We start from the raw sequence: 20278 nt of genomic DNA on the forward strand, positions 1-20278 counted from the left end.
TGTCGCGGGATGTGCGTGCTTTTGTGCAGTCCTGTGGGACTTGTGCTCGGGCTAAGCCCTGCTGTTCTCGTGCCAGTGGGTTGCTTTTGCCCTTGCCGGTCCCGAAGAGGCCTTGGACACATATCTCTATGTATTTTATTTCTGATCTTCCCGTTTCTCAAAAGATGTCAGTCATTTGGGTGGTCTGTGATCGCTTTTCTAAGATGGTCCATCTGGTACCCTTGTCTAAATTGCCTTCCTCCTCTGATTTGGTGCCATTGTTCTTCCAGCATGTGGTTCGTTTACATGGCATTCCAGAGAATATCGTTTCTGACAGAGGTTCCCAGTTTGTTTCAAGGTTTTGGCGAGCCTTTTGTGGTAGGATGGGCATTGACTTGTCTTTTTCCTCGGCTTTTTATCCTCAGACTAATGGCCAGACCGAACGAACCAATCAGACCTTGGAAACCTATCTGAGATGCTTTGTTTCTGCCGATCAGGATGACTGGGTGTCCTTTTTGCCTTTGGCTGAGTTCGCCCTTAATAATCGGGCCAGCTCGGCTACCTTGGTTTCGCCATTTTTCTGCGATTCTGGGTTCCATCCTCGTTTCTCTTCAGGACAGGTTGAGTCTTCGGACTGTCCTGGTGTGGATACTGTGGTGGACAGGTTGCAGCAGATTTGGACTCATGTAGTGGACAATTTGACCTTGTCCCAGGAGAAGGCTCAACGTTTCGCTAATCGCAGACGCCGTGTGGGTCCCCGACTTCGTGTTGGGGATCTGGTTTGGTTATCTTCTCGTCATATTCCTATGAAGGTTTCCTCTCCTAAGTTTAAACCTCGTTTCATTGGTCCATATAGGATTTCTGAGGTTCTTAATCCTGTGTCTTTTCGTCTGACCCTTCCAGATTCTTTTTCCATACATAACGTATTCCATAGGTCATTGTTGCGGAGATACGTGGCACCTATGGTTCCATCTGTTGATCCTCCTGCCCCGGTTTTGGTGGAGGGGGAATTGGAGTATATTGTGGAGAAGATTTTGGATTCTCGTGTTTCTAGACGGAAACTCCAGTATCTGGTTAAATGGAAGGGTTATGCTCAGGAAGATAATTCCTGGGTTTTTGCCTCTGATGTCCATGCTCCCGATCTTGTTTGTGCCTTTCATGTGGCTCATCCTGGTCGGCCTGGGGGCTCTGGTGAGGGTTCGGTGACCCCTCCTCAAGGGGGGGGGGACTGTTGTGAATTCTGTGGCAGAGCTCCCTCCTGTGGTCACAAGTGGTACTTCGGCTGATTCTCTCTGGGAGCTTCCGTTTGTGGAGGAAAGTGGTACTGCGGCTTCTGAGTTTCCTCCCTCAGGTGATCTGGTGAGGTCGTTAGGTGCTTCTCTACTTAACTCCACCTAATGCTTTGATCCTGGCTTCCTGTCAATGTTCCAGTGTTGGACTTGCTTTTCCCTGGATCATTCCTGTGGCCTGCTGCTCTGCATAGCTAAGTTCTTCTTTGCTATTTGTTTGCTATTTTTTCTGTCCAGCTTGTCTAATTTGTTGATGGAAGCTCTGGGACGCAAAGGGTGTACCTCCGTGCCGTTAGTTCGGTACGGAGGGTCTTTTTGCCCCCTTTGCGTGGTTTTCTTTAGGGTTTTGTGTAGACCGCAAAGTTACCTTTTCTATCCTCGCTCTGTTAAGAAAGTCGGGCCTCACTTTGCTGAATCTATTTCATCTCTACGTTTGTCTTTTCATCTTAACTCACAGTCATTATATGTGGGGGGCTGCCTTTTCCTTTGGGGTATTTCTCTGAGGCAAGGTAGGCTTATTTTCTATCTTCAGGCTAGTTAGTTTCTCAGGCTGTGCCGAGTTGCATAGGCAGAGTTAGGCGCAATCCACGGCTGCCTCTAGTGTTGTTTGGAGAGGATTAGGGATTGCGGTCTGCAGAGTTCCCACGTCTCAGAGCTCGTTCTATGATTTTGGGTTATTGTCAGATCACTGTATGTGCTCTGACCGCTATGTCCATTGTGGTACTGAATTGCCTTTCATAACAGGAAACTCAGAAGCCGCAGTACCACTCGTGACCACAGGAGGGAGCTTGATCACAGAATTTACAACAGATGCCTCCTCCACGGGAGCCGGAGCGGTGCTCTCCCAAAGGTCCCCTGTGGGTCGACTGGTTCCTTGCGGATTCTTTTCTAAAACGTTTTCTGCATCAGAACGCAATTATACCATTGGGGACCGAAAACTTTTGGCCATAAAGCTGGCCCTGGAGGAAAGGAGGCATCTTCTTGAGGGAGCTGTTCATCCATCCGTAATTTTCTCTGACCACAAGAATTTGGCCTATCTTCAGATTGCGCAAAGACTTAATCCACGGCAGGCTCGATGGTCTTTGTTCTTTGCCCGCTTCGACTTCGAGCTTCGTTTCCGGCCAGGCGACAAAAATATCAAGGCTGATGCACTGTCTAGGCTTTCGCAGGCAGAGGACGTCGACGAAGAACCTGCACATATTTTGGATCCCTGCAAAGTTGTCACAGTGGCTCCTTTAAGCATGATCTGTCCTCCTCCGGGTAAAACCCTTGTGGCAGAGGGTGACAGAGAGAGGGTGCTTCGCTGGGGACATTCCTCGAAATTGGCAGGCCATGCTGGGATAAAGAAGACCTACCTTCTCATCGCCCGCTACTATTGGTGGCCTGCGTTACGTCAAGATATCGAAGAGTTTGTCGCCTCATGTTCTTCTTGTGCTAAGAATAAAGTGCCAAGACGGTTACCTCGTGGAGGTCTGCCTCCTCTTCCCATTCCTTCTAGTCCGTGGCAGCATATAGCCATGGACTTCATTACCGATTTACAGAGTTCCTCAGGTTGTACAGTCATTCTTACGGTAGTAGATCGGTTCTCCAAGATGGCTCATTTTGTTCTCCTGCCCGGTCTACCTTCGGCTCCAGAATTGGCGAAGATCTTTATTTCGAATATCTTCAAACTTCACGGTTTTCTTCAAAACATCATGTCCGACAGAGGAGTACAATTTACGTCTCATTTTTGGAGGGTGTTATGCAAACTCTTGAAGGTGACTCTAGATTTTTCGTCTGCCTATCACCCTCAAACTAATGATCAAGCAGAACGAACGAATCAAATTGTGGCTGCCTGTTGTGAATTCTGTGGCAGAGCTCCCTCCTGTGGTCACAAGTGGTACTTCGGCTGATTCTCTCTGGGAGCTTCCGTTTGTGGAGGAAAGTGGTACTGCGGCTTCTGAGTTTCCTCCCTCAGGTGATCTGGTGAGGTCGTTAGGTGCTTCTCTACTTAACTCCACCTAATGCTTTGATCCATGCTTCCTGTCAATGTTCCAGTGTTGGACTTGCTTTTCCCTGGATCATTCCTGTGGCCTGCTGCTCTGCATAGCTAAGTTCTTCTTTGCTATTTGTTTGCTATTTTTTCTGTCCAGCTTGTCTAATTGTTTTGCTGGAAGCTCTGGGACGCAAAGGGTGTACCTCCGTGCCGTTAGTTCGGTACGGAGGGTCTTTTTGCCCCCTTTGCGTGGTTTTCTTTAGGGTTTTGTGTAGACCGCAAAGTTATCTTTCCTATCCTCGCTCTGTTAAGAAAGTCGGGCCTCACTTTGCTGAATCTATTTCATCCCTACGTTTGTCTTTTCATCTTAACTCACAGTCATTATATGTGGGGGGCTGCCTTTTCCTTTGGGGTATTTCTCTGAGGCAAGGTAGGCTTATTTTCTATCTTCAGGCTAGTTAGTTTCTCAGGCTGTGCCGAGTTGCATAGGCAGAGTTAGGCGCAATCCACGGCTGCCTCTAGTGTTGTTTGGAGAGGATTAGGGATTGCGGTCTGCAGAGTTCCCACGTCTCAGAGCTCGTTCTATTATTTTGGGTTATTGTCAGATCACTGTATGTGCTCTGACCGCTATGTCCATTGTGATACTGAATTGCCTATCACAACAGCTGCCTACCTACATCACTTTTCTAATGCCCACCAAAATGATTGGGTCAGTCTTCTGCCCTGGGCTGAGTTTGCCTATAATAATCACTCCCATGAATCCTCTGCAAAGTCTCCTTTCTTCATCGTGTTTGGACAACATCCGAATATGCCTCTCCCAATTTCCTCAACGTCTGGAGTACCAGCAGCTGATTCTGTGACTTCGGACTTTTCTTCTATTTGGGGAGAGGTGAAAGGAGCACTCAGTAAGGCATCTCTTAGGATGAAAAGACATGCTGACAAGAGACGTTTAGATTCTTCTCCGTTTTTTACCCGGCGACAAGGTCTGGCTTTCCTCACGTTACATTAGACTCAAGATTCCTTCTTATAAACTTGGTCCTCGCTACATTGGTCCTTTTGAGATTCTGAGTTGAGTCAACGATGCCGCCTACAAGCTGAAGTTGCCCGCCTTGCTCCGTATTCCCAATACCTTTCATGTGTCTTTGCTCAAACCTGTTATTCTTAACCGCTTCCATCCATCTTCCTGTACCTCTCCTCAGCCTGTTCGTGCTGATAACGTTTTTGAGGTGAGGGATATTTTGGCTATGAAGAGGGTTTGAGGGAGAGAATTTTTCTTGGTGGATTGGAGGGGTTTCGGTCCTAAGGAGAGATCGTGGGAGCCGCTGGAGAATATTAATGCACCTCGTCTTTTAAACAAATTCCTATCTACTTTTTGGAGAGGGGATTTTAAAGAGGGGGTACTGTTACTGCCGCTACTTACCTTCGTCGCTCCGCTTCTGGTCGCCGGCGCGCTGTCCCTGCTTGCTTCGGCTGCTCTTCTTCCGGGTCCCGGCGTGCTGTTCCCCCTGCCTCTCTAACGGCGCCGACTCCTTCAGCCGCTGCTCATCCCCGCTGTCCTGCTTCTGGGGGGCGGCGTGCTCATCCTCGGCGGGCTCCTCCTCCACATCTTGCTGGGGGAGTTAGGCGTCTGCGCCGGCGCACAGGGTTCTGCGGTGGGCCCTTGTGCTCTAGTCCTGGACCTCCTGCTTCTGGGTCTGGGATCCGGAGAGCCTCAGCAACCAATCCCGGTAAGGACCAGAGTATTTCAGGCCATCTCCCCTGCTAGGAGGTGCCTGAGTGTCATTTTCTTTAGCTTTTGCCTCCGGCCACTTCTCGTCTCGTGCTTTGTACCTCTGTGCTAGCCCTGTGCTCTTCGCTTTGTCTTGTGCTTTTGTGCTTCCATTTACCCATCTCTCTCTCTCTACAGTTTTGCCTCCGTCTCAGTTTTTCCTCAGTACAAGCCTGACGTCCATTCTCCGTGTCCGCCGTTGTTAACGCCACCTTCCCCGTTCCTGTGCCTCCGTTTTTGTTTTCTTCTTTAGTTCTTCTTCTTCTGAGCCGTCCATCTTGGTATCTGCTACTGTGGATTGGTGATCTCTGGGCCTGCTGTTATGATCCGGTGACCTTGGAGCCGCATGAAACTTTCTCTGGAGTAGGTGGTAACTGTACTGACCGCAAATCCTGAACTAACACCGCAACTAGAAGTAGCAAACCCTAGACCCTATAGATGAAAATAGGAATTCTACCTTGCCTCAGAGCAGAACCCCAAAGGATTGGCAGCCCCCCACGAATATTGACTGTGAGTAGGAGAGGAAAGACACACGCAGGAAGAAAACAGGATTTAGCAAAAGAGGCCACTCTAGCTAAAATAGGAAAGGATAGGAAAGAATACTAAGTGGTCAGTATTAAAACCCTTCCAAAAATATTCACAGCAGAAAATACAAAAAAATTCCACCATCTAACTAAAGACGTGGAACGTATATCTGCAACTCCTGAGAATTCAACTAGACTGAGTAAATACTGACACAATCTAAGCTGGACAAGAAAAAACAAATGAATAGCACTGAATTATAAAGCACACAGCATGTGTGGCACAGAAACAAAACCAGACACTTATCTTTGCAGATTTGGCAGCAAGGCAGGAGGAACCAGATAGAGGTCCAACACCTCCCAAAAACAATGGACAACTGGCAAGGACTAATGAATCATGCACACCTAAATACCCCAGTCAGAACTGCAATCAACAGATACACCTGACCAGGACTGCAACCCAGGGACAACTGCATTACCACCTACAACCACCGGAGGGAGCCCAAAGGCAGAATTCACAACAGTACCCCCCCCTTGAGGAGGGGTCACCGAACCCTCACCAGAGCCCCAGGCCGATCAGGACGAGCCAGATGAAAGGCACGAACCAAATCAGCAGCATGGACATCAGAAGCAAAAACCCAAGAATTATCATCCTGGCCATAACCCTTCCATTTGACAAGGTACTAAAGCCTCCGCCTCGAAAAACGAGAATCCAAAATCTTCTCAACCACATATTCCAACTTCCCATCAACCAACACAGGGGCCGGAGGATCAACAGAGGGAACAACGGGCACCACATATTTCCGCAATAAAGATCTATGGAAGACATTATGGATAGCAAAAGAGGCCGGAAGCGCCAATCGAAAAGACACCAGATTAATAATCCCAGAAATCCTATAAGGACCAATAAACCGAGGCTTAAACTTAGGAGAAGAAACCTTCATAGGAACATGACGGGAAGACAACCAGACCAGATCCCCAACCCAAAGGCGGGAACCAACACACCGACGACGGTTATCAAAACGTTGAGCCTCCTCCTGAGACAACACCAAATTGTCCACCACATGAGCCCAAATCTGCTGCAACCTGTCAACCACAAATCCACACCAGGACAGTCAGAAGGCTCAACCTGCCCAGAAGAAAAACGAGGATGAAAACCAAAATTACAAAAGAAAGGCGAAACCAAAGTAGCTGAACTAGCCCGATTATTAAGGGCAAACTCGGCCAATGGCAAGAAGGCCACCCAATCATCCTGATCAGCAGACACAAAGCATCTCAAATAAGTCTCCAAAGTCTGATTAGTTCGCTCGGTCTGACCATTTGTCTGAGGATGAAATGCAGAAGAAAAAGACAAATCAACGCCCAGCCTAGCACAAAAGGCCCGCCAAAACCTAGAAACAAACTGGGAACCTCTGTCAGACGCAATATTCTCCGGAATATCATGTAAACGAACCACATGCTGAAAAAACAACGGAACCAAATCTGAAGTGGAAGGCAATTTAGGCAAAGGCACCAAATGAACCATCTTAGAGAACCGGTCACAAATAACCCAGATAACCGACATCCTCTGGGAAACCGGAAGATCAGAAATAAAATTCATAGAAATATGCGTCCAGGGCCTCTCAGGGACCGGTAATGGCAAAAGCAACCCACTAGCACGGGAATAACAAGGCTTGGCCTGCGCACAAGTCCCACAGGACTGCACAAAAGAACGCACATCACGTGACAAAGAAGGCCAACAAAAGGACCTACCAACCAAGTCTCTGGTACCAAAAATATCAGGATGACCAGCCAACACAGAACAGTGAACCTCAGAAATCACTCTACTAGTCCATCTGTCAGGAACAAACAGTTTCCCCACTGGACAGCGGTCAGGTCTATCAGCCTGAAATTCCTGAAGAACCCGTCGTAAATCAGGGGAAATGGCAGAAAGGACCACCCCTTCTTTCAGAATGCCGACCGGTTTAAGGACCTCAGGAGAATCAGGCAAAAAACTCCTAGAGAGGGCATCAGCCTTAATATTCTTAGAACCCGGAAGATACGAGACCACGAAATCAAAACGGGAAAAAAACAAGGAGCATCGAACCTGTCTAGGATTCAGCCGTTTGGCAGACTCGAGGTAAATCAGATTCTTATGATCGGTCAAGACCACAATACGGTGCTTAGCTCCCTCAAGCCAATGTCGCCACTCCTCAAACGCCCACTTCATAGCCAACAACTCCCGATTGCTGACATCATAATTGCGTTCAGCAGGCGAAAACTTACGGGAAAAGAAGGCACACGGTTTCATCAAGGAACCAACAGGATCCCTCTGAGACAAAACGGTCCCTGCCCCAATCTCAGAAGCGTCAATCTCAACCTGAAACGGAAGAGAAACATCTGGTTGGCGCAACAACGGAGCAGAAGTAAATCGGCGTTTAAGCTCCTGAAAGGCAGAGACAGCCGCAGAGGACCAATTCGCCACATCAGCGCCTTTCTTCGTCAAATCGGTCAAGGGTTTAACCACACTGGAAAAGTTAGCAATGAAACGGCAATAAAAATTTGCAAAACCCAAAAATTTCTGAAAGCTCTTCACGGATGTAGGCTGAATCCAATCATGAATGGCCTGAACCTTAACCGGATCCATCTCCATAGATGAGGGAGAAAAAATGAAGCCCAAAAAAGAAACCTTCTGCACCCCAAAGAGACACTTAGACCCCTTCACAAACAAAGCATTGTCACGAAGGATCTGAAATACCATCCTGACCTGTTCCACATGAGACTCCCAATCATCGGAAAAAATCAAAATATCGTCCAAATATACAATCAAGAATTTATCAATATAATTCCGGAAGATATCATGCATGAATGTTGTGAATTCTGCTCTTGGGTTCCCTACTGGTTGTAGGTGGGAATGCAGTTGTCTCTGAGTCACAGTCCTGGCCAGGTGTATCGGATGATTACAATTCTGACTGGGATATTTAAGTGTGCAGGATCCTTTAGCCCTTGCCAGTTGTCAATGTTCCTTGTGAAGTGATGGATCACTTTCTGGCTTCTCCTGCCTGCTGCCAAATTCAGCAAAGATAAGTTTTTGTTTTTTTTGTATCTGTGGCACACTGCTGTGTGCTTGTTTCAGTTTTATTCCTGCTCTGATTGTAGGATTCACTGGAGTTGCAGATTTACGCTCCTACATCTATTAGTTAGATGTAGGAAGTTTTTGTATTTTCTGCTGTGGATGTTTTTGAAGGGTTTTAATACTGACCGCACAGAAATCTGTCCTATCTAGCTAGTGTGGCCTCCTGTGCTAAATTCTGTTTTCTGCCTGTGTATGTTTTTTCCTCTCCGACTCACCGCCAATATTTGTGGGGGGCTGTCTATCCTTTGGGGATTTTCTCTGAGGCAAGATAGTATTCCTATTTCCATCTTTAGGGGTAATTAGTCCTCCGGCTGTGACGAGGTGTCTAGGTGTGTTAGGTACACTCCACGGCTACTTCTAGTTGCGGTGTTAAGTTCAGGTTTGCGGTCAGCATAGTGGCCACCTTCTCCACTGATAGTTCTCATGCTGCTCCAAGGTCACCGGATTATAACACATCAAGGACTGAAAAACAGATGGAGCATTAGTGAGCCCGAATGGCATCACAAGTTATTCAAAATGGCCTTCGGGCATATTAAACGCAGTTTTCCATTCATCACCCTGCTTAATACGAACAAGATTATATGCCCCTCGAAGGTCAATCTTCGTAAACCAACTAGCCCCCTTAATCCTAGCAAACAAATCGGAAAGCAAAGATAAAGGGTATTGAAACTTGACCGTGATCTTATTCAAGAGGCGATAATCAATACAGTGTCTCAAGGAGCCATCCTTCTTAGCAACAAAAAAAAATCCTGCTCCCAACGGTGAAGAAGATGGCAGAACATGCCCTTTCTCCAAAGACTCCTTAACATAACTCCGCATGGCGGTATGTTCAGGCACAGACAGGTTGAAAAGTCGACCCTTAGGAAACTTACAGCCTGGAATCAAGTCAATCGCACAATCACAATCCCTGTGCGGTGGAAGGGAACTGGACTTGGGCTCATCGAATACATCCTGAAAATCAGACAAAAACTCTGGAATTTCAGAAGAGGAGATTGACTTCAAAGGAACATCATTATGAACCCCCTGACAACCCCAACTAGTCACAGACATAGACTTCCAATCCAACACAGGATTATGTACCTGCAACCACGGAAAACCCAGCACGATAGCATCAAATTATGCAACACCAGAAATTGACAATCTTCCTGATGGGCTGGCGCCATGCGCATGGTCACCTGTGTCCAAAACTGGGGCTTGTTTTTAGCCAAAGGTGTAGCATCAATGCCCTTAAAGGAATAGGGTTCTGCAAAGGCTGCAAGGGAAAACCACAATGCCTGGCAAACTCAAAGTCCATTAAGTTCAACGCGGCGCCTGAATCCACAAACGCCATGACAGAAAATGATGACAATGAGAAGATCAAGGACACAGATAACAGAAATTTAGGTTGTACAGTACTGATGGTAAATGAACTAGCGATCCTCCTTGTCCGCTTAGGGCAGACTGAAATGACATGAGAAGCATCGCCACAATAATAATACAACCTATTCTGACGTCTGAATCCTTGTCGTTCCGTTCTAGACAGAATCCTATCACACAGCATTGGCTCAGGAATCTGCTCTGAGGACAATGCCACAGCGCGCACAGTTCTGCGCTCCCGCAAGCGCCGGTCAATCTGAATGGCCAGAGACATAGAATCACTCAGACCGAAAGGCGTGGGAAACCCCACCATAACATCTTTAACGGATTCAGAAATACCCTTTCTGAAAATTGCCGTCAAAGCATCATCATTCCATTTAGTCAACACAGACCATTTTCTAAATTTCTGACAATACAATTCTGCCGCCTCTTGACCCTGAGACAGGGCCAACAAGGTCTTCTCCGTTTGATCCACAGAATTCGGTTTATCATATAATAATCCTAAAGCCTGAAAAAATGAGTCTACATTAAGCAAAGCCGGATTCCCAGATTCCAGGGAAAATGCCCAATCCTGTGGATCGCCACACAGCAGGGAGATGACGATTTTAACCTGCTGAATGGAATCACCAGAGGATCGAGGTCTCAGAGCAAAAAACAGTTTACAGTTGTTTTTAAAACTCAAAAATTTGGACCTGTCACCAAAAAACAAATCAGGAGTAGGAATCTTCGGCTCTAAAACAGGAGTCTGAACAATATAATCAGAAATACCCTGTACCCTAGCAGCAAGCTGGTCTACACGAGAAGCTAATTCCTGAACATCCATGCTAGCACAAGACTCCTCAGCCACACAGAGAAAAAGAGGGAAGACAAAGCAGACTGTAGAAAAAAAACGGCTCAACACCTTTCTTCCCTTCTTCTGAGATGCATTTAACTCATTATAGGCCAGTTGTACTGTTATGATCCGGTGACCTTGGAGCCGCATGAAACTTTCTCTGGAGTAGGTGGTAACTGTACTGACCGTAAATCCTGAACTAACAGGTCCAATACCCCTCCACAGAGAGAATTTTAGTCTAGGAAGAGGTTTCACATGTACCCATTCAGATGGAGACGTTTATTCTCAGCGAGGTAAGGCAAGTGTAGGACCTGGTATAAGAGAGATGCCGTAAAGGGGCTACCAGATACACATAAAATTGGCCATTTTTATGCGCTAAATGCTCTCATTTTTCATATTTCTAGTGCAGTAATGCAGTTCAAATTTCGTTTTTTAAGTTTGCATGTTCTAGCGCTGCAGTGTGCTGCCTTATTTACTTAACTATACACGAGTTGGCGACTCTAGGTTCAGCACCTGTTCACACTTAGTCTATGTTTGGATGTGCCGGTCAGGTTTTTGAAATGTATTCTTTAGCCTTCTGATCGTGCACTCCACCTCCTAGCCACAGGTGTTTTAATTACAGCAGGTCCAATACCCCTCCACAGAGAGAGAGAATTTTAGTCTAGGAAGAGGTTTCACATGTACAGTGGGGCAAAAAAGTATTTAGTCAGTCAGCAATAGTGCAAGTTCCACCACTTAAAAAGATGAGAGGCGTCTGTAATTTACATCATAGGTAGACCTCAACTATGGGAGACAAACTGAGAAAAAAAAATCCAGAAAATCACATTGTCTGTTTTTTTATCATTTGTTTTGCATATTATGGTGGAAAATAAGTATTTGGTCAGAAACAAACAATCAAGATTTCTGGCTCTCACAGACCTGTAACTTCTTCTTTAAGAGTCTCCTCTTTCCTCCACTCATTACCTGTAGTAATGGCACCTGTTTAAACTTGTTATCAGTATAAAAAGACACCTGTGCACACCCTCAAACAGTCTGACTCCAAACTCCACTATGGTGAAGACCAAAGAGCTGTCAAAGGACACCAGAAACAAAATTGTAGCCCTGCACCAGGCTGGGAAGACTGAATCTGCAATAGCCAACCAGCTTGGAGTGAAGAAATCAACAGTGGGAGCAATAATTAGAAAATGGAAGACATACAAGACCACTGATAATCTCCCTCGATCTGGGGCTCCACGCAAAATCCCACCCCGTGGGGTCAGAATGATCACAAGAACAGTGAGCAAAAATCCCAGAACCACGCGGGGGGACCTAGTGAATGAACTGCAGAGAGCTGGGACCAATGTAACAAGGCCTACCATAAGTAACACACTACGCCACCATGGACTCAGATCCTGCAGTGCCAGACGTGTCCCACTGCTTAAGCCAGTACATGTCCGGGCCCGTCTGAAGTTTGCTAGAGAGCATTTGGATGATCCAGAGGAGTTTTGGGAGAATGTCCTATGGTCTGATGAAACCAAACTGGAACTGTTTGGTAGGAACACAACTTGTCGTGTTTGGAGGAAAAAGAATACTGAGTTGCATCCATCAAACACCATACCTACTGTAAAGCATGGTGGTGGAAACATCATCCTTTGGGGCTGTTTCTCTGCAAAGGGGCCAGGACGACTGATCCGGGTACATGAAAGAATGAATGGGGCCATGTATCGTGAGATTTTGAGTGCAAACCTCCTTCCATCAGCAAGGGCATTGAAGATGAAAGGTGGCTGGGTCTTTCAACATGACAATGATCCAAAGTACACCACCAGGGCAACGACGGAGTGGCTTCGTAAGAAGCATTTCAAGGTCCTGGAGTGGCCTAGCCAGTCTCCAGATCTCAACCCTATAGAAAACTTTTGGAGGGAGTTGAAAGTCCGTGTTGCCAAGCAAAAAGCCAAAGACATCACTGCTCTAGAGGAGATCTGCATGGAGGAATGGGCCAACATACCAACAACAGTGTGTGGCAACCTTGTGAAGACTTACAGAAAACGTTTGACCTCTGTCATTGCCAACAAAGGATATATTACAAAGTATTGAGATGAAATGTTGTTTCTGACCAAATACTTATTTTCCACCATAATATGCAAATAAAATGTTAAAAAAACAGACAATGTGATTTTCTGGATTTTTTTTTCTCAGTTTGTCTCCCATAGTTGAGGTCTACCTATGATGTAAATTACAGACGCCTCTCATCTTTTTAAGTGGTGGAACTTGCACTATTGCTGACTGACTAAATACTTTTTTGCCCCACTGTACCCATTCAGATGGAGACGTTTATTCTCAGCGAGGTAAGGCAAGTGTAGGACCTGATATAAGAGAGATGCCGTAAAGGGGCTACCAGGTACGCCATTTTTATGCACTAAATGCTCTCATTTTTCATATTTCTAGTGCAGTAATGCAGTTCAAATTTCGTTTTTCAAGTTTGCATGTTCTAGCGCTGCAGTGTGCTAACAAGTTCTAGACACCTCGACACAGCCGGAGGACTAAATACCCCTATAGATGAAAATAGGAATTCTACCTTGCCTCAGAGCAGAAACCCAAAGGATAGGCAGCCCCCCACGAATATTGACTGTGAGTAGGAGAGGAAGGACACACGCAGGCAGAAAACAGGATTTAGCAAAAGAGGCCACTCTAGCTAAAATAGGGAAGGATAGGACAGACTACTAAGCGGTCAGTATTAAAACCCTTCCAAAAATATCCACAGCAGAAAATACAAAAAAATTCCACCATCTAACTAAAGACGTGGAACGTATATCTGCAACTCCTGAGAATACAACTAGACTGAGTAAATACTGACACAATCTAAGCTGGACAAGAAAATACCAATGAATAGCACTGAATTATAAAGCACACAGCATGTGTGCCACAGAAACAAAACCAGACACTTATCTTTGCAGATTTGGCAGCAAGGCAGGAGGAACCAGATAGAGGTCCAACACCTCCCAGAAACCATGGACAACTGGCAAGGACTAATGAATCCTGCATACCTAAATACCCCAGTCAAAACTGCAATCAACAGATACACCTGACCAGGACTGCAACCCAGGGACAACTGAATTACCACCTACAACCACTGGAGGGAGCCCAAAGGCAGAATTCACAACAGTGTACATCAAGTTATGTCGTGTATATGATTACGTGCCCGTGTGGTTTGACCTACGTCGGTGAGACCACTATGGAGGTGAGGGCCCGCATTAGTAAGCATAAGAGTACCATCAGGACGGGTCTCACTGAATTACCAATTCCTAAACATTTTCTGGAAAGTAAACATTCGATAAACCAACTAAGATTTAGGGTTATAGATAGTGTCCCAACCCTAAGGAGAGGTGGGGATAGATTACAGATATTGAAGAGAAAAAAGATGAGATGGATCTACACCCTGGGTTCTTTACAACCCAGAGGTTTAAATATAGATTTTAATCTACATTCATGTACCCCGTAATGGTCGTTTTCTCCTTTAGGGATAGTGTCGTCATCGGTTATGTTGTTTTTAATACACTGTTTTTGTTTTTTTATTAATATTTTTTTTTTTTTTTTTTTTTTAATATAGGCAATTGATGTGACAGTCAGTCGATGGATGGATAATGGTATTCTAAGAGTTGGAATTATGATTGGAATGATTATAAAATATTAGAACATTGGATATGTTGTGTTGATTCCACACATTTTCCGACGTCTGTCTTCCGACTGCCCCATTATGGTTATAGTTGTTTTTGTATAAAGATGTGGCTCTGGTGCTAATATATCTTGTGTTATAAATAAGGTTTTGTTTTAGGTTGCTATATTCCTGATTGTGGCAGATGCCCGTGTTTTTTATTGCTCGGGTGATCAACTCGAGCAGCGATCACATGGGACCGCTGCTGTGTGAGGTGTGTGTGCGCGCCGTGGCTGGGCGTGGCCTCATTGCGGTCATGTGGTGTGGCCTCGTCTGGTATGCGGCGCGCCTGCGCTCGCACGCTGAGCTCTCTGTGAGGATTAGTGACTTGTCGGTAGTCCTTGCTTTTCAGCGTTGCCTGGGTAACCATCTTGAGTAGCGATCACATGGGACCGCTGTTGTGTGACGTCTGTGCGCGTCGCGGTTGGGCGTGGCCTCATTGCGGTCACGTGATGTGGCCGGGTCTGACGTGTGACGCGCCTGCGCTCGCATGCTGTGGCCTCAGAGAGGATCAGAGGGGACGCATGATGATGATGGAGGTACATCCGTTGTGAGGGGGTGCCGGATTGGCTATAGATACTGTGTCAGTATGTAGGAAATGTGTGGATAGGCTGCTTTTCTTTTTAGCGCCATTAAATACTATTGAGCCTTTTTGATTACTGATGTCCGGACATGTGCACACCCATTGGTTGAAGCTCTCCATGACAACGTTGATGCAAGAAGTAGATTTGCTGATCAGAGGATAAACTAAGCATGGATTCCACATTTATGTATTGAATACTGGGTTTATTTGAAATATATATATATATATATATATATATATATATATATATATATATATATATATATATATATATAAAAATATTGGTGGGTGGTAGATATACACACTGTTGATGTCTGTTATGTGTATTATGCTTGTAAGTATTTTATTATGGGTTGTGCTTGGATGGTGATTGGTGCCCTGTGTGGTATCCACCCTATTTAAGCCAGCCCTGTGCAATGTTTGTTATGCTTGAAAAAGACCAAATGGTGGTCGAAACGTCGCTTTTTATGGCTCTAACATACATGTCCATCATATAACAAACCTTTTAATCAGGAGACCATGCACTGATTTGGAGACTGCTACCTATTGTGATTTCTCACCCTTTCTGGTGAAATATGTAGATATACAGTACATCTTTAATTTATCGGTGCTTTAATATGAAGGTTTTGTGCTGTTCTAATTAGAGCAATCACTATTCACAATTGTGAACTCAGAAGTTTTTTTTGTGGTATGGATAGAATGACATACCTGGTTATCAGCATCCATTAAAAAGAGCAGCCTCCTCAGCAGGACAGTGAGATGAGTAAGCTGGTAAGCATGTCTAGGGCTTGATTTTACCTGCCCAGAAACACAAGAAAAGCATAAATCAAAGTATGCACCACAATATCATGGTATCTTTTAACATGTCAAATGTAAGAACATTTTGCAGGAGACTGAGAAGAGGGGAGAGAAAAACAGAGAGCTCTACCTAAGCACAATAAATGGCATTTAGAAAACAATCATGATACATTTATACAGTTGTGCTCAAAAGATTACATACCCCAGGATAATTTTTGCTTTCTTGGCTTTTTTTCAGAGAATATGAATAACACCAAACCTTTTTATTCACTCATGTTTAGTGGTTGGGTGAAGCAATTTATTGTCAAACTACTGTGTTTTCTCTTTTTAAATCATAATGACAACCCAAAACGTCAAAATCACCCTCATCAAAAGTTCACATACCCCATTTCTTAATACCGTGTATTGTCCCCTCTAACATAAATGACAGCTTGAAGTCTTTTGTGGTAGTTGTGGGTGGGGTTCTTTATTTTCTCAGATGTTAAAGCTGCCCACTCTTCTTGGCAAATAGCCTCCAGTTCCTGGAAATTCCTGGGCTGTCTATAGCATGAACTGCTCCATTTGAGATTTCCCCAGAATGGCTCAATGATATGGAGGTCAGGAGACGGAGATGTGTAAAAATGGATCCAGCTCACACACCAGGGTGTTGATAAAAATCTTTCATTCGACGCCAGGAAACAATAATCGGGGGCCTGAGGATTGGCTCTTTGGAGTTGAAAACTTTAGCCTTTGCTGATGACTTGCTCTTTCTGATTACTAACCCTTCCCGGGCCTTCCAGGCAATCCTAGACATTTTTCAGCTATACAGGCATTTATCTAATTTTAAAATTAATACCACAAAATCGATTGCTTTGAACATTTCCCTTCCCCACTCACGACTCTCCACTTTATATTCTCAGTGCCCCTTTTCTTGTTCGACGCACTTAATAAAATATTTAGGTATATACGATACTATACACTTTATTGATCCCGTGGGAAATTATGGTATCACAGCAGCACAACTTAAATTATAAAAATCATAAAGGAATTACATAGTTGACATGACAGTTTGTTGACAGAAGAACATTATACATTAGAATAGGACATACACAACGAGTGAACTGAAATGTAGAGAAATAAGTAGACTTTCACCTTGGTGGTTTAACCCTAATGTTATTATTGTACATTCCCATGGCAGTTGGCACAAACGATTTCCTATATTTTTCCTTCTTACACCTCAGAAGTATTAGCCGGTTACTGAAGGTGCTCTTCTGTCTCATGAATAGCTCATATAATGGATGTGCATTATTGTTCATAATTGCCATACACTTTTTTAGAGTTCTTCTCTCCACTACCTCCCCAAAAGAGTCCAGATTACAGCCCACAGCAGAACTTGCCTTCTTGATAATCTTATTCAGCTTATTAGCATCAGAGGCCCGCACACTACTACCCCAGCACGTGATTACAAAAAAGATGGCACTTGCCACTACAGATTGGTAGAACATTTCTAACATTTTGCTGCACACATTAAAAGACCTCAGTTTCCTTAGGAAATACAGTCTGCTCATCCCCTTCTTGTAGACAAACTCTGAGTGGCATCTCCAGTCCAGTTTGCTATCCAAATGGACCCCCAAATATTTGTAACTCTCCACCTGCTCGACCTCCTGACCAGCAATAGTGATCGGTAAGCATTCCAACTTACTCCTGCTATAGTTGGACACCAACTCCTTAGTTTTCTTAACATTTAGTTGTAGATAGTTACCATTGCACCAATCCACGAAATTCGACACCACACTTTTTTTCCATAACACTGGTACCCTCTGTGTTTGTAGACATCCATTAAATAGGCGTGTAAAGACAGTACACAGCTGGTCTGCACAAACTTTAAGGACACGTGAGCTGAGTCCATCAGGTCCTGCAGCTTTACCAATGTTAAGTGACTTAAACTGCCTCCTCACATCATTTTCGGATACTCTAAAATTAGTCTGCTCATCCTCCAATATCGATGTTGCAGAATTTGCACCCAAGTCCCATGCACTATCAGTTGGCACATGTACACATGTACTGCTGAACCTGTTGAAATACTCATTCATCTCATTAGCCTTGTCCATTGTTCCTGGATCATTTTCAGGCCTCAACTTAAGCCCAGTCAGTAATTTCATTCCTGACCAAACCTCTCTGGTATTATTGTGGGACAGTTTCTTTTCAAGTTTAATTCTGAAGGCTTCCTGGGCCTCCTTTATTTTATGCTTCAATTCATGCTGTATTATTTTAATTTCCTCTTTGTCACCTACTTTAAATGCCTTTTTTTTCCTGTTGAGCAAATGCTTCAATTCCTTTGTTATCCATGGCTTGTTGTTTGCAAAACACCTAATCTTTTTAGTGGGCACCAGCATATCAGTGCAGAAGTTAATGTAGTCAGTCACTCTACCAACCACTTCATTAACATTTGTATACTCGTCCATTGTCCCAAGCAGCACATCCCAGTCTGTAAGATGAAAGCAATCCTGCAAAGCCTGTTCATTTGTTGGACACCACATTCTAACTGATTTAAAGGTAGCCGGCTGTTTTCTAACAACAGGTTGGTAGACTGGTGACAATAGTACAAGATTGTGATCAGACTTCCCCAAGGGCGGCAGGGTAGACGATGAATAAGCATTCTTGACATTCGCATAGAGTAAGTCTAAAGTAATATTGTCACGTGTTGTACATTTCACAAATTGATAGAATTTAGGTAAGGCAGTAGAAATTTTAGCTCGGTTAAAATCCCCAGAGATTACAGTAAGCGAGTTGGGGTGTTTCAGCTGGAGCCGAGCAATGACTCCTGACAGCACTTCACCTGCAGGCTCATGGTTTGCAGTTGGTGGTATGTACAACACTATTGCAGTAACAAGCGAGAATTCTCTAGGAATATAGTAAGGTCTGAGGCCAACAGCTAGCAATTCAATGTTCGGACAACAATGGCGCTCCCTTACAGTCACATGCCCCTGATTGCACCAACCATTGTTTATGTAGAGTATAACTCCACCGCCTTTTTTTGCCGCTCTTCATAGTGTCTCTATCCGCCCGGACCATGTGAAATCCTGGTACTGAGACACTTGAGTCTGGGATCTCGCCACGTAACCATGTTTCAGTAAAACACATCAAACTGCATTCCTTGTATTCCCTCTGGGTCCGTATTAATGCCAGCAGTTCATCCGACTTATTACCCAGTGATTGAACATTCCCCATGATGATGGACGGAACTACAGGTTTAAACCGTCTTCGCCTTGCCTTAAGTTTTTTGCCCGCTCTGCAGCCTCTGTAGGGTCGCCTTACCTCACACGGGACACGTGGTCTACCCACCGCAGGAGAAGGCATTAGCCTGCGCAGCTCCAGAAGTCGGCCCCTTGAGTAAGCAACACGTTTATGAACAGACTTAGGGACATCAATCAAAACCTTGCCCATGGTAGTCGCACTAAGCCTGTCCGTGTAGGGAAGCATACAGTGCACTCCTCCAGACATAGCTGTGCCAATTCCCAGACAGGTAGTGGCCGCCTGGCAGTAGGTGCGTATAATACCAGTCCTAGGTTGCAAGGAGATCACAAATGCACTGTAAATCCAGATAGCTGTGGGTAGCAGCAAACATCCAAGGGAAACCTTCCAGGGGAGCCAAGGATCAGAAGCATACATCCAGAAAGCTGTGGGTAGCAGTATGCATCCAGGGGAAACAAATCAGAGGATCCCAGAAGCAACCAGCCAAGGGGAAATCCAAGGGTTCAGCATAAATCCAAGGGTTCAGCATAAATCCAAGGGAAGCATTCCAGCGGATCCAAGTTCAGAAGGAGAAGGTACTGGGGAAAAGAAATTCCTTAGGAGTACTAAAAACTGAGGTTCAGAAAGAAAAAGGTTCACACATAACAAAAATAATTCCAAAATAAAATAAAGTAAAATAAAACAAAATAAAACAAAACAAAACTATTGCTGCTGCAATGGGCTGCCACTAGCACGGCGCCTTATTGTCCTCATCCAGCAGAGAGCAGACAGACACGTCTGCTCTCCTTGGTGTCCTGCTGGCAGATTCGTATATATTCGTATTCGTATATATATATTACGAGAGATCCTAGCCACCTCTTTCAAGCTAATTATCCCACTTTATTCAAAAAGGTGCAAGGTCTGCTGAAAACGTACAATTTGCCCACTTTGTCCTGGCTGGGACGCATCAACATCTTCAAGACTTATGTAATGCCAGTTATCTTATACACATTAAACATGGTTCCGATTAATGCCCCACAAACCTTTTTTAAAAACCTAAAATCTTTGATATCCAAATTTATTTGGAAACAGAAACCAGTTAGAATTCCGTACAGATTTCTCTCCCGATCGGCAGTGGAGGGTGGTCTGAGAGTCCCT

At 44.8% G+C, this 20278-nt stretch overlaps 1 protein-coding gene across 2 annotated transcripts in view; it reads right to left on the minus strand.

The window, feature by feature from the left end:
- The window catches only part of FIRRM (FIGNL1 interacting regulator of recombination and mitosis), a 693335-nt gene that overhangs the window by 226470 nt on the left and 446587 nt on the right, over positions 1 to 20278 (minus strand). For both annotated transcript variants that reach the window (XM_069737142.1, XM_069737143.1), the window contains exon 16: positions 15818 to 15907. In XM_069737142.1, the coding sequence (XP_069593243.1) occupies positions 15818 to 15907 (90 nt within the window). The remainder of the gene's footprint in view (positions 1 to 15817; positions 15908 to 20278) is intronic.

This window comes from Ranitomeya imitator, chromosome 8 (assembly GCF_032444005.1).
Source record: "Ranitomeya imitator isolate aRanImi1 chromosome 8, aRanImi1.pri, whole genome shotgun sequence".
NCBI lineage: Eukaryota > Metazoa > Chordata > Amphibia > Anura > Dendrobatidae > Ranitomeya > Ranitomeya imitator.